The following is a 16,154-nucleotide window of genomic DNA, read 5'->3' on the forward strand; positions in this document are numbered from 1 at the left end:
TAGGAAATTTTACAGTTATAAAATTTCCAGCAGGTAATTGCAGGAGCTACAGTTGTTTTTTTTTTACACACACACACACACACACACACACACACACACACAGAGAGAGAGAGAGAGGTGTGTGTGTGTGTGTGTGTGTGTGTGTGTGTGTTGTTAAAAAAAAGGAAGTTTATCAATCATCACTATTGTTTCTAATGCGCTGTATTATGCTGTTCAGTATTGTTGCTTAGGAGAGAAATAAGGAAATGGGCTTTAAAATTTGAACAACTGGAAGCTACTTTACCGAAAAATTCCAGTTACAAGGAATCTGCGGAATTCAGGGAGATACAGGGAATCGGGGACTACAGGGAGACTCCAATGTTGCATTTTGAAAACTATTTCTGATCCTGATCTTTCAGTACCAACTATTAGAACTCCCCAAAAAAGAGATTGGCATGTCACAAAGAGATATCAGAAATAAGCATACTGAGAGAAAAGTGGGATATGACAGGATAACTAGGCAATAAACGCCTATTAATTAAATGACTTAACGATCTTACTAGAAATATTGACTATTACACTAAAGCGCAGTTGGGAGTGTATTCTTAATAGTCTCTGGCTCTAGTTTCTCTCAACTAGAAAATAAAAGGTTAAAACAATTAAAAACTATCATTTAACAATTGCATATATTGAGAATCATCTACTTCCTCTCTTTCAGATATGTTGCTATATATCCATACGCTCCTCGAAAAGATGATGAACTGGAACTGCGGAAGGGAGAAATGTTCTTGGTGTTTGAGCGCTGTCAAGATGGCTGGTTCAAAGGAACTTCCATGCATACAAGCAAGATTGGTGTTTTTCCTGGCAATTATGTGGCCCCAGTTACAAGGTATATTTTTTTACAGGTGTCTAAATAGTTTACCTAATTTCAAGTCCAAAATGATTTTGGCTTGGTATTTAATCCTAAACAACAGATAATAGAAGAGCTGTGGGTTTTAGTAACTAGTTCATTTTTCAGTTGTGTTTCAGTGTTTTGTTTTGAATTTTGGCAGGACAGTGACAAGTGCATCCCAGTCAAAAGTTCCCATGTCTACTGCTGGTCAAACAGGACGAGTGGTAACAATGGTCAGCCCTTCCACTGCTAGTGGAACATCTCAGAAGCTCCAGGGGAATGGTGTGGCAGTGAATTCTAGCACAGTACCCACAGCTGTGGTTTCTGCAGCACATATCCAAACCAGTCCGCAAACCAAGGTCCTTGTGCACATGACAGGACAAATGACGGTCAACCAGGCTCGCAATGCGGTTAGAACAGGTAATAATAATAATAATAATAAGGTTATGTGGGGGGTAGCCAAACTCTTAAAGTCTGTCTGAACAGATAGCTGGAGTCAGGCTAGGTTTAAATGTATGTTTAAAACAAATAGGGAAATAAAAGGCTTTTAAATGTTGTTTTAGAGAGCAGAATGCTTTCTGAAATGCTAATTTATCACTCTGAATTTTACATCTCTTAATCTCCTTCAAGCACTTGTGTGTACATATATCCTGCTGCTTTTGGGAGTTTGTATGCAAATACTTTATGTGGAATTTTTTTATTCCAGCACTGTCTGCGATGGGGGCATATTGTTTGAGCTTCCATACTCATATGCAATTCATGTAGTAATAAAAATAAAAACATCTTAGTCATAACTTGTTTTTTTAATAAGTGTTAACTGCATAACAACTACATATTGCTCTAGTTTGGCATTCACATTTAAATTCTCTCCTAACATCTTTGAAGACTTTTTGCATTTATTCATTCTTCTTTTTCAGTACTTTAGCTGAGGGTTGGTCTTTAGGCATTCCAGTTTATTCTCTAAACTATTGATGTGACTTCTGGCTTTGACTCTGAAACACTGAGACTGTACTGGGTTCAAGATGTGTACTATCTATGATACCAAATTGTGTGTTTCTGATGGGTCTGTCTCGACTGTCTGTGAAAGGCCATATCATAGTGAAACGTGACCTTCTGTTATTTAAATTCTTCAGGAGATTTTGTTTACCAAATTCATGTGCCTCTGTGTGGATTTGCCAAGCTAGGATAATACCACACAATTAGAGCCTTATATATTCCAGTTGCTCCTAGGGGCTCAAAAGAAAATACCTTAATCTGGTGAAAACTATCTCAGTATTCCTTCTTTCAGCCTTTTATTTGGGATCTCTTGGCTGATTCCCATGAGTGGAAGTTTTTTTTTAATCACTAGGTCCTTATTGGCAGAGCAGAAGAGAAGACAAAAGATGCAAATCAATCTGTTGTGCTCTTAAGGATGTTGTGATTCTCATGGTCTCGGTATCCATGAATTACCTCACACCTCCTTCAAAGTTTTGCATCTCCTTAGAAAACTTTACAGGCATATTCAGATGCCAGCAGCAGGTTTGTTTTTGAAGGTAGGGTATCTGGAGATGGCTTTAGATCATTTATTTCCCTAATTGGCCCCATTTTCCTCCAGTGTGATCTTGTAAGGACTATGGCATCTGATCCGGCCCAACAACTTCATTCTTTACCGTGAACTGAAAGCATAGAAGCCCAGGTGCTATTGGCAGCTGGAAAGAGAAAATAAAACAAAACATCTGTATTTTCCTGCCTCTTGGGTACATGTGTTTTCTACTCTAAATCCGTCTTTTGTACTGCCGAGGAACTTCCAAATGAGAGCACAAAAGAAAAAGCTCCTGCAGGCTCCAGAGGCCTTTCTATCCCTGCACATCTACCACTGTCAAGATGAGTAAGCTTTTACAGTTCTGGTCAGCTGGAAAACATGACAGCATACTTCCAGCCAACTTTTCAAGTCCAAAATGGAAAAATCAAAGGGGCTGCAGTCTCTTTACAGAGAACTTTCACATTGGATTGCAGAGTGAAGGTGTGCTGTTGAGGGATGAATAGAGATCTGTTCCTTATAAGAGCCCATTTAACCAGAAGTGAAGCAATAATGGCTGCTTTATGTTCAAATGTTACAGAAAACTTTGTAGTCAGCATCTGAAATGTGATCATCTTGAGCTTTCCCAAACACCTTTGCTGAGCATTATCCTCTTGATGAAGCTTCAAGGATTAATGATGCATTTTGCAGGGCCATTTCTCAGTTTCAATTTAGTTCAGGGCTTTGAGGACCCTTCTTCAAATGATCTTAGTGAGCCATTGCTTACCATCCCACACTGAGGAGTATGCGTTCTTTGTTTGAGAGGAACGGGGAAGGAAATGTGCCTGCCTGTTTTATTGTTGTCTATTTTATTACTGCATGAAAATAAGGTGATTTGATGTATTCTTCCTATGGACCAGGGATAAGAAAACAAAACCAGAAAGCTACTACGTACCTGTATCCTTATTGTTTGTGTGTAAGTATAGTTGTATCTTGAAGAACAGCAGTTACTTATAAGAAGACTGACTTTGTCTCATAAACAAAAGGCAGCAGTAATAATCCATTTTAACCAAAAATCTTGCTACTGTTGGATTTAGACAAGCCTCCACCCTCCTGACCTTCCTGTCTGAACTGCTTGTAGTTAAAAAGGGTCTGTGGTGGTGGGGAGAGGGTAAGTATCACAAAAATATATGTAGCATTTAGTTGTGGTTTTTTCTTAGAAAGGACTTCTGTTTCTTATCTTAGACATTATACTTGGATATAATACTAATTGTGGGATTGTTATACCAGATTTGTGAACTGCGTCAGTCTTTGCTAATATACTGTTGGCCCAATCTAACCAAATTCCCATTAGCAGGGGAATTAGTAAAGAGAGTAGAACAAAGAGAACAAGCACTAGAGGCTTGATTTCAGGGTATTGCTTACGACTAGCCTGAGAGTCCAATTAGCATCTGAAATATCAGAGTGAATTGATGATATTTGAGAAGTATTTGCACCAACCTAAAGGGATGACCATTCTTGGATATTAAGTTCTAGCATAATAGGAGGAAAGAGGCTGTGCAGCACTGGGATGCTGCATTCTGCCTCATACTGTTCAGGTAGGATGTCTACACTTTTTATCACCAGTGGTGCAGAGATAATTGAGCTGTTTAAATGACCTAACGTAAGTATTGTTTACCAGTTAATCATATGCTTCTTGGAACGGATAAATTAGTTCATGCAGAGCTCTGTACTTTGTAGCTAGGCCGTAACCCAGGTTAATTTATTCAGCCCTATGCTATTCTCCAACTTCCACTGTAGATGTTTCTTTTATTTCACAGGGGTATGAGTAAATCTACTTCTATATTTAAACATCCCAAGAGACAATAGCTTACGTTTTCAAAGAAACCACTCATAGTAGTAATTGCCACTGTACTTATTGTTTGAAAAACCCACTAAATCTGTTGTGGATTTACTGAATAGTTTAGGGAAAACAATCCAATTATATTTTTAGCAGCTTCCATAAGGAGTGTTCCTTCCTACATTATTTTATGTGCCCTGACGGCTATGCGGCATATTAAAAAGAACAAACAAGTTGCAGGCAGGGTTTAGCTAGCTCTTAAGAGCTAAAATGTAATATGCACTTTGCATCTCTGTTCATATATGAAGCATTTCACTCAGCAGCTTAGATACTTTCACAATAGTTACAGGGCTTTAATTACTCTGTTGCTTACTGTTGCAAGTGGGGTACCAGGCGTATGTCAGCTTTTTATTCTGGTGAGATAAATTTGATGCCATGTAACATGTCATTATAGCATTATATGGGAATTGATCATGGTAGGAGGGAAGCTGCTTAGGATTTTTTATTAGTTATAATGCAGCAACTGTACCTCACTTTTTATGTGTCCTGTGAAAAGATTAATTCTCTCGCGTTTTCTTCGTCTGTTCTAGTTGCTGCGCACAGTCAAGAAAGACCTACGGCAGCAGTGACACCCATACAGGCGCAGAGTCCAGCGTGCCTCATTCCTGCTGCTGTGATCGTTCCCCACCACTCTGCTCCTCCCCAGCAGCTCCAGCCTCAGCTTTCAAATGCTGCTGGTTACGTCACGGCTGTGAACGTGAACCGGTCAACCATCCCGCTGGCGTGTGCAGCAGCTTCTTTGAATTCTCCCAGCGTAAACCCCCCCTCTTTGGAGGGAGACGTTAGTGGGAGGACTGTGAACGCTCACCCTGGAGCTCCTGCGTCTCCAGAGAATGCTTTAGTAGCTGGCGGAAATGCTGCTGTCGGTAAACCAGAGAAGGATAGCAAGGTGGGCAGAGAATAAAATCACTCCCTTGAATATTGAATTCTCCGTTTTCCATCATGCAGGTCTTTAAGAGGTCTGTTTCTGTTTTCCACACCGTAACACCACTGTAAGGCTTTTAAAGCTGAGCTTGAAACTCAGGCATCCCCTTTGCAACTATAGCTGTGAGCAATTCCATTCTTGTCTTTACAAGAGTAATATGGGGTGGATTAAAATACAGAGCAGAATATCCTTGGTGGAGGGTTAAAATACGGCAGCACATGCAGGCCGTTAACATTAAAAACAGAAGGTGCATTGACACAGTTCAGAAAAGTCATTAGATTGACAGTTGGAATTTTAATTTATTTTTTTTCTGGAGTTGCAGCCAGGTTCCTGAACATTTTAGAAAGCCATAGGTTATCAAATGTTATCAATTAGTGCCTCTAAACTGATAGAAGAAATTGCCAAAGACCATGAACTCGCAGGAACTTTTAAGATCAATCTAATAAAATAAAAGTAGTATTTAATGAAAATCACTATTTGCTTAGCCTGTATAAAGAAGTGGGAAAACTTAAGCATGAAACTCTCATTTTACTTATTACATCATTAGAAAGGTTACTTTGCTCATTAAGTTGTTGTCTTAGAGACAGGTAGATATATAGATATGAAGAACATGTTACAAACCATGTTTATTGGATAAAGGAAAAAAGTCAGCTGAAGTACCAAGCATATAGTTGCCTTTTCTAAATGTGGATTAGTAGGGTCTCTGGTGGGTCTACTTTCCTTCCTTCTATTTGAAGAACTTTTCTCCTGGGTCTAAACTCATTCTCACCAGCCAACAAACCATGTGGTATGTTATATTACAGGAGAATCAAAAACAAAAAATCCTCTGTCTTTCCAACTGTTTTTGTTTTAAGATTTTGGTATCTTTATGATAATCTTTAATCTTTTTACCTTCTTTTAATAGCATCCTTTAGATCTCAGATATTTTAGACAGTTACTATTTACCCACATGCACTCCCTGATGAAATTCATAATCATAGTCTGTACACTAACACCCACTTTTTAGTTATTTTTGTTGATTATTGTCAAGTGAAGGTACCAAGAACTTTGTTTTCAAATTGACTTTAGCTATGGCCAACTGAAATCAGAGTAAGATGCTTTTAGACAGGGCTTTTAGAAAATATATTTGCTTTTAGAAAATATATTTGGAGCTTAAGGTTGAAGATGCTAACATATTTAGAATATATTAATTTCTGGAGGATTCTTTTTTATTTTTTTCCTTAACCATTTCATAGACAGCAGTTATTTGCTGAAATAGTTTTAAATTAATGGAGACTTGGAAGAGAGACAGAGAATTTTTCATTCACAGTTCACCGAATTCATTGCATCCCAAGCTATAATAAAAATCTCATATTGCTCATGCTATTCTTTTTCTGTGGTTAAATAGTTTATTTTTGTCTTCAGGGCTTACAATCTGGCACCTCTTATAAGCACTAAACTCACTCAATCAAAGGGTTGGTAAGAAGATCACTGCCACACCCCTTAAAAAAAAAAAGCCAAGAAACACAAAAGCTACTTAAATAATTCTCTTCGGGGTAAGTAATAGTCTTCAGGGATTCCTGTCTGGACAAGCAAAAAGAATGTTTACAATTCTTCCCTCTAGCAGAGCAGCAAAACACAATACATTCCCCTTGTGGCAAATTTCTGCTAAACTGTGAAGGTTTTCCCTTACTGAGGGAGGATAAATAGAAGACACTTATCTAGACAGCAGCCTCCAGGGCAGACTTTTCTCCCAGTTTGGTTTGATAGTGTGTTTATTCTTTCCTAGAAACTTCCATGTTAACTAAATATTTTACCTCCTAGTTTCCCTTTGTGGGACTCTTAACTCCTTGCTCCTTTTTCTAGACTACCTTTTGGGCCAGTGCAGTTGGCCTTTAAGATAAGCCTTAACTTACCTCTAACTAAGTGAAAGGGCTTAGCCATTCTATGGTCCAAAGAAGTTACTATTTTTCTCTTCATAAAATTAATAGTTATCCTTTGTAGTTACTTGTAGAGTCTCAAGTATCTCCTCCTAATTTATTGAGTCCTCTCTGATCCAGATGCCATCTATTAGAAGGAAATGTTGAACTTCCCACTAAATATCTTTGTTCTGAAATGAAGCGCTGTTTTTGTTTACAGAAAGAAAAAAAAGGTTTGCTGAAGCTGCTTTCTGGAGCGTCCACTAAACGCAAGCCCCGGTTGTCACCTCCAGCCTCACCAACGCTGGAGGCTGAGCAAGCAGCGGCAGAGCTGGCCCTGCAAGGTGCAGTCGGGCCGGAGCTCCCTTCAGCAGGGGGGCACAGCAAAGCCGGACCCTCTCCCACCGACAGCGAGGTCTCTGCGCTGGCACAGGAGACGCTGCATCGGAAAATGAGTTCCCTGGATTCCGGTATTCCTATAGCGCCGCCGCCTCGGCAGCCTTGCTCGTCCCTGGGTCCAGTCCTGAATGAATCCAGGCCTGTTGTCTGTGAAAGGTAAATTACCCTAAGCAAACCCAGAAAAAAGTGCCTTTTCTGACGTGTGCAGTATGTATTAGTACTGCTAGAAGTCTTTCAAAACGCTGAGATCTTACAGAAAAAACGAGACCTTTATTTTTTACAATACCTTACATGAATATCAACCAGCTAACATTTGTGTTTGTTTACTTTTCGTGTTACTTTGAGATTTTGGAATGAATACTATGATCATAGGCCTGATATGAGAACTGAGACAGATAAAATAAGCCTCCTATTTTGCAATTCATTAGCACATTAGAGTGTGTTTTGCATATATGAATAATTGTGTTAGTTCTGTAGGATTATTAGCAGTGCCTAACTGCAAACATAAGTATATAGTGAATAAGATTTTTATCTGTGAGTTGGCTTCACATGTGATTTCTTCAGCTGTTGCAAAGATAATTTCAGTACCTGAATGCTGTGTCTGTTTCTGTGCTCTGCTTCCTGGGAAGTGAGCTCAAAAAGCACTTTGTGTGGATTCTGGAACTGCCAGACAGTTGTTTTGAAGTTCTGTCACTTTTCTTTTGTCCCCTTGCTATTCTCAGATTTTGAGGTCCTTGGTAGGTTGTGTGGACTGCAAAGGAAGTGGCAATTTTCTGAGTACTGTCTCTTTTTGTTATCTCTTGTAGGCAGGCAGTATGAATCTCATAGGATTTCTTTTACGGTAGCTGCAGGATTTTGTGGCATACAGAAAAAATAGTGCAATTGCAGGGTAACATTTCTAGAAATGAACTGATTCATGCAATTTTAGGCTTTGATCTGATATTATTAATTCATGGTATGTGAGCATACCGTTTTATTAGAGTCCCACTGACCTTCAGCTACATCCATGTAGCAAGACCCAGCCAGTATGTAACTTTCCATGTTGTCCTTGATTTGATTTGTCACACTTTTTTTTTTTTTTAGGTTATTATTGTTTCCACACAATTTCCTTGCAGGAATTTTCTGTTTCTTACTAAATTTTTGAAGTAGTTTTACACTTACAGATGGAAAATAAAAGCTGAAAAAAAATTTCTTTGAAAATTGGACCATTTATTTTCAAATTATCGTAAGTCTATCCACAGTAATACATTTTTAAGCTTTGAATGTGAAAATAATAGCAAATTCATTGTGGTATGACCAGTGGGTGTGAAAAACCATTTGCACCCTCACAGAACATAGGTGGTTCAAGTATTTTGCTTTCATGATGGAGATTATTTTCTCTAAACTGCTTACTGAAAACAATGCTGAATATTTGTATTGAACTATTAATAACATACACTCAAATATCCCTTTTAATCTCTATATCCTTACTATTTAGTTACATGATAATTGCTACCAGAGAAGTGCTACTAAAAAGTCATTGTCTGTGATGGTCTATATTTTTGTCAGTGTATTTAAATAGAATTTCATATTTACACTGGTTCTCCTTGTTCTTTTCAGTGTAGAGTTAAGACTTCTCTTGCTGTCGTGCTCATGTTACGTTTCTTTAGACCGAAGTGCTTAAAATGTGTTGCTTAATTGCTTATCACTTACAGTGTAGTTGATATCTTAAAGTAATCTGCAAGTGTTAATTTTCATTAGGTTTGTAAGAAGGGGTGAATAAGAACCATACTGGTATGTGCAGTGAAAAGTGGGGGGTGCGGAGGAGAATATTCATGAAGATAAGCTCAACAAAAAGGTAAAGAACAGAAATCTCCAGCTGAGATTATTCTGCTCTTTCATATCACAATTTCAATCACAGGCTACAATCTGTTTGAAAAAGAAACAGTACTCTTTCTATCTACACTGACTCTGGCTTTGGAGCCTAATTATTAGTGTGGTCAAGTTTTATTTTCAGAGGTTACTGGAGGATTTAGGAGTCATGTTCTGCTGGTGTTCAGTACGAAATGGGAGCAAAGTTCTGACTCAACACTTGAAAATGTTCCCATTTTTGTGATACTGAATTTTTCACAAAGTCCTGGCTTTCTGTAAGGTGAAACAACAAATTCTTACTCTAATCCCACTGTTTTTCTGTTCACTAGAATAACAAGTTTTCTGTAGAGTGTGCATATTTCCCATCTGTTCTGCAGAAAATAGGAGGTAAAAACCATGTAAAGAGCTAGCTTCTAGTCATGCAGAATAAGCACACTAGCACATTTGGTATCATGTTACCTCTTTGTGCTATGGATTTGCAAGTATATAGTTCAATACCCATAAGCCATTCCCCTTACAGAAGGGAAGATGATGACACTCTCTTCCACCGTATTGCAGATGTTCAGTGCAGCAAACCATTAAGTTAGTTCCCATTCCAGTATTCAGTCTTCCCCAGTGAACTAGCAAGGTTGCTCACAGTGCTCCACAGTCCTTCGTATTTCCGTTGTACTGGAGGAACGAAGGAGTTTCTGCCAAGCCAGCTGGGAGCAGAGCTCAGGGATTCTTGTCCTCTCGTGAAATGCGTTAGCTCGCCCGAGACTTCATGGTAAGTGTTTGGTCATTTCTTCCGATTCCTCAGCTGAGGCACGAGTTGTCTTACGGTGTTGTGTTCTGTCATATTGACACAGTGCTGGCAGGACGAAGGATTGCCGTCTTTTTCGTGAAAAGACGGCCACAGTTCCCTGCAGCTCCCAGAGGAGCCAAGTTATGCTATGAATACAAACTAATTTGATCATCTGAAAGATTTTTTTTTTATGCAACATGAGGTAGAAGACCGTTTCAAGTAGTTTTAACCAAATCTTCTAAGGTTTTTTTGCTCCCCTTTAAAGGGAAGCATTGGTTAAATAGCTTTAAGTTTTACAGTAAATACACAGCACTGTAATAATAAGCTTCCCAGCACTCCACAGTGGTGATAAAGACCTGATGTCGAACCTAAGTACACATCACTGCATATCCTAAATTATAATACAAGTAGAGTCTTTCATCTAGTTGCAGTGAAGGACAAGCAGTAATCTTGTTCTGTGATTAAAGTGATTCCACGTCATTTTATCCACCACAAAATGACTGGTGTGACATCTGTGAGCAGGCCAGCGGTTTTAGAGGACCACAGGTTTTTACCCAGTCTGGCAGCATTGAATGCTATTGAGTGTGAGTCTGCCCTAGAAGGAGGTTGATTTTCTGTAGGAATTAAGACACCTCCTCAGCAGATTGGAGGGTTGCAGAGCAGCAGGACACAGGTGAGCTGAAAAGAAATGGTAAAAATTTAAAAGAAAAGAAAACCTTAAAAGAAAAAGTTGAAAAATAATAATAATAAATAAATAATAATAAACAGGATGATCAAACAAGTGGTTCATAGAACAAGACAGGAGAAGTACAGATAAAATTCTCTAAAAAAACAGCTACACATAGCTGGGAAGAAAATCAATATTTTGTGTCTAGTGAAACAGGTGCAGTGAAGAAAGAGAGGAAGAAGACAGATGTATCCATTTTCATGTTATTGAAAACCACCAGAAATGCCAGTATTAGAAATGAAAAGCGGAATGGAGAAGTGTGAAGACAGACCAAAAGAAATCATTTCACAACTACAAAGTGTGACAGAGCTGTGGGATACAGCAGACCAGGAATATGGGGAAAGAACTTGTGGCAGATACAATAGATGCTTAAGTATTTTTAAAATATTAATATTTTATCACTAACTGATTACAAAGACTTAGGATACTTTTAAAATTAATAAAAGATACCTTAAGATAGTCAAAGCAAATATAAAGGAGAAAATATATTCTGCATATATTAAATGCATGTAAGAGATATTTATAGATGAGGTGACCAAGAAAGACCTGCAAATCCGAAAACATTTACAAATACAGAATAAGGAGAGAAACAGATATGTCTTTTGAAAGATTGGAACATGTAGGAATAAACATGTATTTTCAAAATGTAAGTCATATTTAGCAAATGTGATTAATTTTTTCAAGGACCTGGCAATGAAGTTCTGTCCTGAAGAATAAGGTATTTACCCTGCAAGAAATTTGTTATGTTGACAGTATGTTATAGTAATAGAAAAATAGTTCAGTTCAATGGCTGACAGAGGGTGATATGAGTAGACAGCAGCGTGAATTTGAGTCTGGATCTGATCTGTCATATTTGACAAAATAGAATTTGTAAGAATGCAATATAAAATTAGATGCTTGTAATAGCAAAAGCAGAAATATGTGATTTAAAGGTGCAAAGTACAGCAGCACACAAGTAAGATGAGTAAGATGGCATTCTTTCTATCCTGAAAGGTTCTTACACAAAGAAAAGTAATGTTAAAAAACAACAATGGAAGTGAACAGGTTTTGTTAGCTACTTTTTTGTTCTTTGCCTTTCCTCAAGAGCTTTCCCTGGGATAATATCATATTAAACATACAATCATAAAGTTATGCTCAGTTACTCTTGTGAATGCTTTGATTATTGCTGTGTCATGATGCCTGGAAGGAGTCTGCAACTTTATATCCAAAAACATATTCACAGTTTTCTCCTATTACTTAACTTCTTAATATACACATTTTTACAAAGATCTCTATGAAAACTGAGATATGAGATCATGGAATCACAGAATAGGTAAGGTTGGAAGGGACCTCTGGAGATCATCTAGTCCAACCTCCCCGCTCTGCAGGGTCACCTAGAGCATGGTAGACAGGGCTGCAGCCAGGCGGCCCTTGAAGATCTCCAGAAACGGAGACTCCACCACCTCTCTGGGCAGCCTGGTCCAGTGCTCTGGCACTCTCACAGGGAAGAAATTCCCCCTCACGGTCAGGTGGAACTTTGATACATACGTTTGACATAAATTCTTTGTTACTATTGTTATTTTCTGTCTAAGATGTATTTAACTTCAGTTGTTATAAACTCAGCATACAGTTCTAGGCAATTTCATTTTCTGATAAGTTTTAATATGCACAGGATTTTTTTTAACAAACATTCGTAAAAAAATAAAAAAATTAAGGGCTTTGTTCTTCTATTTTTTATTTATTATGCAGGTACAGGGTTGTGGTATCCTATCCTCCACAGAGTGAAGCAGAACTTGAACTTAAGGAAGGTGACATTGTCTTTGTACACAAAAAACGTGAGGATGGCTGGTTCAAAGGCACGCTGCAACGAAATGGAAAAACTGGCCTTTTCCCTGGCAGCTTTGTAGAAAACATTTGAGAAGATTCATTCCAAGAGCTTCAAATCATACTGTACTGTAAAATAGCACAAATATTCTACCAGAAAAAGCACAGTCATGAAATATTTTCAAGTGACTGTAAGAACAAAATTATATGTATTTCTATATTGTCTATAGCACAATTACACCAGCAAACAAAGAAGATGAAGGCATCTGCTGGTTTTATCACTTTGGATTCTTAAGTGTGATGTGTGCCTTGTACTGTCTGATTTATTATATAGAGGAACTTTTTTTTTCGCCCCAAGTATGTTACATAAATGAACAATTGTTTACAAGGCTGTAACTAATTTATTCTTGTTTTTTAAAAAAAACTTGAATTTTGTGTAATAGCTACAATTCTCGTGATTATGATTTTAACAGATTATTAATTTATGAAAGAATAGCTAAGGGGAAGCTGGATTCTCTCCTTTTGAGCAAGCAATTATATCTGATAAAGAGCCTCCCACTTACCCTCTAGACATTCTTCCCCTGCTGTGTCGGCCCAGTGGAGTAAGTCTCTGTTTTATGAATTAATGTTGAGTGGTGGTGATGTGGCGTCAAATAGAATTTGCCAAGTGGGGAAAAAATGTGTATTTTGTTCTTTGGACAGAGGAAAAAAAAATCAGTGGTGTTCTCAAGTCTAGTTCTACTTCTTCATAAATCACCCAGATAGAGTAATGTTTTTCCGGGAGATGAAGATGTAAGATAAAATTCAACCATCTTATTAGGACCATCTCAAGGTTAGGAAGGCAGAAATTTAGGAGTGCCAATAAGAGATTCCCTATACCTTCTGTTTATGTAAAAATTTGGCTGTTTGAACAAAGCTTAGCTTTGTATATATGGCCAGTTATCTGGGCATTTACCTCTCAGGAGCCAGCAAAATTGGAAGGAATGTTAAAGCTCAACACTTAGAAGGGCGATAGCTTCAAAACACCTGTTTGACAAAACTGAATATAAAAATAAAATTCTAAGCTGAACTTACTGTCTAAAAATGCCTAGGAAGTGTAATTTGCTATGTTTTCTTCTCAAACTGATCTGCATGGCCAAGAGATGTTTAAAATGTCTGAGCAATAGTGGTGGTAAGTGATGCACTTGTGTTAAAGTAAAAGGCTGTATGAAACACTGTGAAAACTTTACTAACTTCTTAAACATTGCTACTTTGGTATATTCTGACTTTTTCTTTGTCTTGCATGTCTTACTCAATTCTTGCAGTAAAATAACTGTGCATGATCTACATTTTTCATTCAGTTTTCCAGTTGCTGGGTTATTTCACTCTGAAAGTTTCCCAAAAGCCACTTGACCAAAACTAGTGAGCAACTTACCTTCAGCCAGAGGAGCTGTCCAGTGTTTGAATCATTAATAAAATATCATAATGTCCTTGCAGCTGACAGATATAAAGAATGATGCCTGCAAGAAAAGTGATGTTAGTCTTTCAGTTATTTTCTTTTTCTTTTTCTTTCTTTTTTTTCTTTTTTTTTAAGAGATTTGACACTGGCAAACATACTGCTCAGCCAAGTTTGTTTTTTATATTATTGTTTGATTATAGCAGTCTAATTGTGATTCTTGCAAGACGCTGAGCACCATCATTCCCAGTTAAATCTGACAAAATGTGGCTATTGCTCAGCACTTTACAAAGGGAAGCCAGTAGTGTGATTCCATATCACGCAATACACAGAAGTAGTGATGAACAAGTACGCAGTGATGTATTAAATCCTTTTCATTTTATTTTTTGAAGTTATACATTGAAAGATATCAAATATTAATGACAAGGATTTCTTGCAATATCAGGTAGTATCATGATGGTCTTAAAAATAAGAAAAAATATATCTATAAATATATATATTTGGAAATTACAGCATTCCCAAATTAACTGTCTATCTCTGAAACACTGTATAATTCATCTTTTGTGTTTTTAAATATTTTTAAATAGTTTACTTGAATATTCATGTAATATATAAAGGTTTTGTGAAATGAATTTTAGTTAGAAGCTGATATCGGCTTTTGTCAGCAAAAATTGGCACTAGTGTGTCATAATATTCTTATTTTGGAAGATCTAGTGTGTTTTATATTAAAGACTACTAAAGGTTAATTTTTTTCTATCTCTATTCTCCATATTTTAAACTAAGTGACTAAGGTACCTCTATTAATAGAATTTCATGATGTAAAGTCAGTTAAAATCAGCTATTAATCCAATAGTTCTGTTAGATGGAATACATTAAATGTTTTGTTTTGACATAATAAATGACTGTAAAAAGGGCTTATTACGTAGCAGTGCAACAATGACAAAATACAGTTTATCATGCCTTTCTTGTGATCTTTTCGGTCTTTTCTTTTTGGTTTTGGCTTGGGATTAATTCAGTGTAGAAACAGACAAACCCTGTACATTTGCTTTGTGTAATTCCATTTAAAAAAATTTGTAAAATACTTTATATCTGTTTGAAGTCCAGTGAATGTTAAGTGTTTGATTTACTATGTTAAACTTTCAAACCTAATAAATATTTTCTTAGCAAACTGCTAAAGAAAAATGTGTATGCAAATATTAAGCACAAATTAGTTGCAGAAAATTTGTCAATAAAATTATCAGAACTTAATTTCAGTATTTATAGGAGGACAGCTGTGCTAATAGAGAGAAAGTCTTCAGATTCAGTAATGTTGGAAGTTCAGGATAATGGAACATAATGCAAGAACTGTAGAGACAACTGATGGATCTCACTGATCTTTTCCATTACTGTATTTCTGCAAGTAACTTCAAAGCAAGAAGGTAACTTCTGTCTCAATTTGATCATTGCTCACTAGTTTGTTCTAAGTCTTATCATCAGTATATATTCAGACATGTATGAGTTATAAAGTGCTTTTCCTAGAGAGAGAAGCATCTAATGTAGTGGATCTGCTGCGTGTATATTGAGAGGTAGTCGCCAACGCTGAGAGTAAAGCATCTATCCTAACTTTCACTGAGGGCAGAAGTGTTGGGTGATAAGAGACTCCTTTGTCCTGGCAAATTTTGCTGTGCACAGCACTCAGACAGTAACAGCCTAGCTAGGAGATCTTGTCTTGGATGTGGTTAGCTATCCACTATATACGTGGGCTGAATGGATAATGATGGAAAGTGGATTCTAAAAGTGTTCAGAAAAACATTTAGATGTTCCAGCTACTGTGATAGATTCCTTGTTAGATACGACTGACCTGGGCTGTGATCCCACTAGTAGCGGATGACACAGCATCTAGGCTGTGAAAAAAAAGAGGTGTCTTAACTTTCCTTCTTGGGGGGGAGGGGAAAAATTGTAGGAATAGAGAAGATGGAAAACCAACTTTGTTTATCTTTTTCAGAATTGTGATCCGACCTCCCTGCATCCATAGTGCATCCGTAGGAGAAGAGTGTACGCAAACATCATGGTTGAGCAGTAGT

The 16,154-nt window shown here is 37.3% G+C and overlaps 1 protein-coding gene across 2 annotated transcripts in view; it reads left to right on the top strand.

The window, feature by feature from the left end:
• Window positions 1-15,251, top strand: part of SH3RF1 (SH3 domain containing ring finger 1) — an 84,417-nt gene extending 69,166 nt beyond the window's left edge. For both annotated transcript variants that reach the window (XM_085319820.1, XM_085319821.1), the window contains 5 exons: window positions 698-868; window positions 1,032-1,291; window positions 4,800-5,158; window positions 7,313-7,647; window positions 12,582-15,251. In XM_085319820.1, the coding sequence (XP_085175946.1) occupies window positions 698-868; window positions 1,032-1,291; window positions 4,800-5,158; window positions 7,313-7,647; window positions 12,582-12,750 (1,294 nt within the window). In that variant the 3' untranslated portion in view covers window positions 12,751-15,251. The remainder of the gene's footprint in view (window positions 1-697; window positions 869-1,031; window positions 1,292-4,799; window positions 5,159-7,312; window positions 7,648-12,581) is intronic.
• Window positions 15,252-16,154: the final 903 nt, after the last annotated feature.

Source organism: Rhea americana, unplaced genomic scaffold, assembly GCF_003343005.1.
Source record: "Rhea americana isolate MKP2758 unplaced genomic scaffold, rheAme1 scaffold_60, whole genome shotgun sequence".
NCBI classification, from domain to species: Eukaryota; Metazoa; Chordata; class Aves; order Rheiformes; family Rheidae; genus Rhea; species Rhea americana.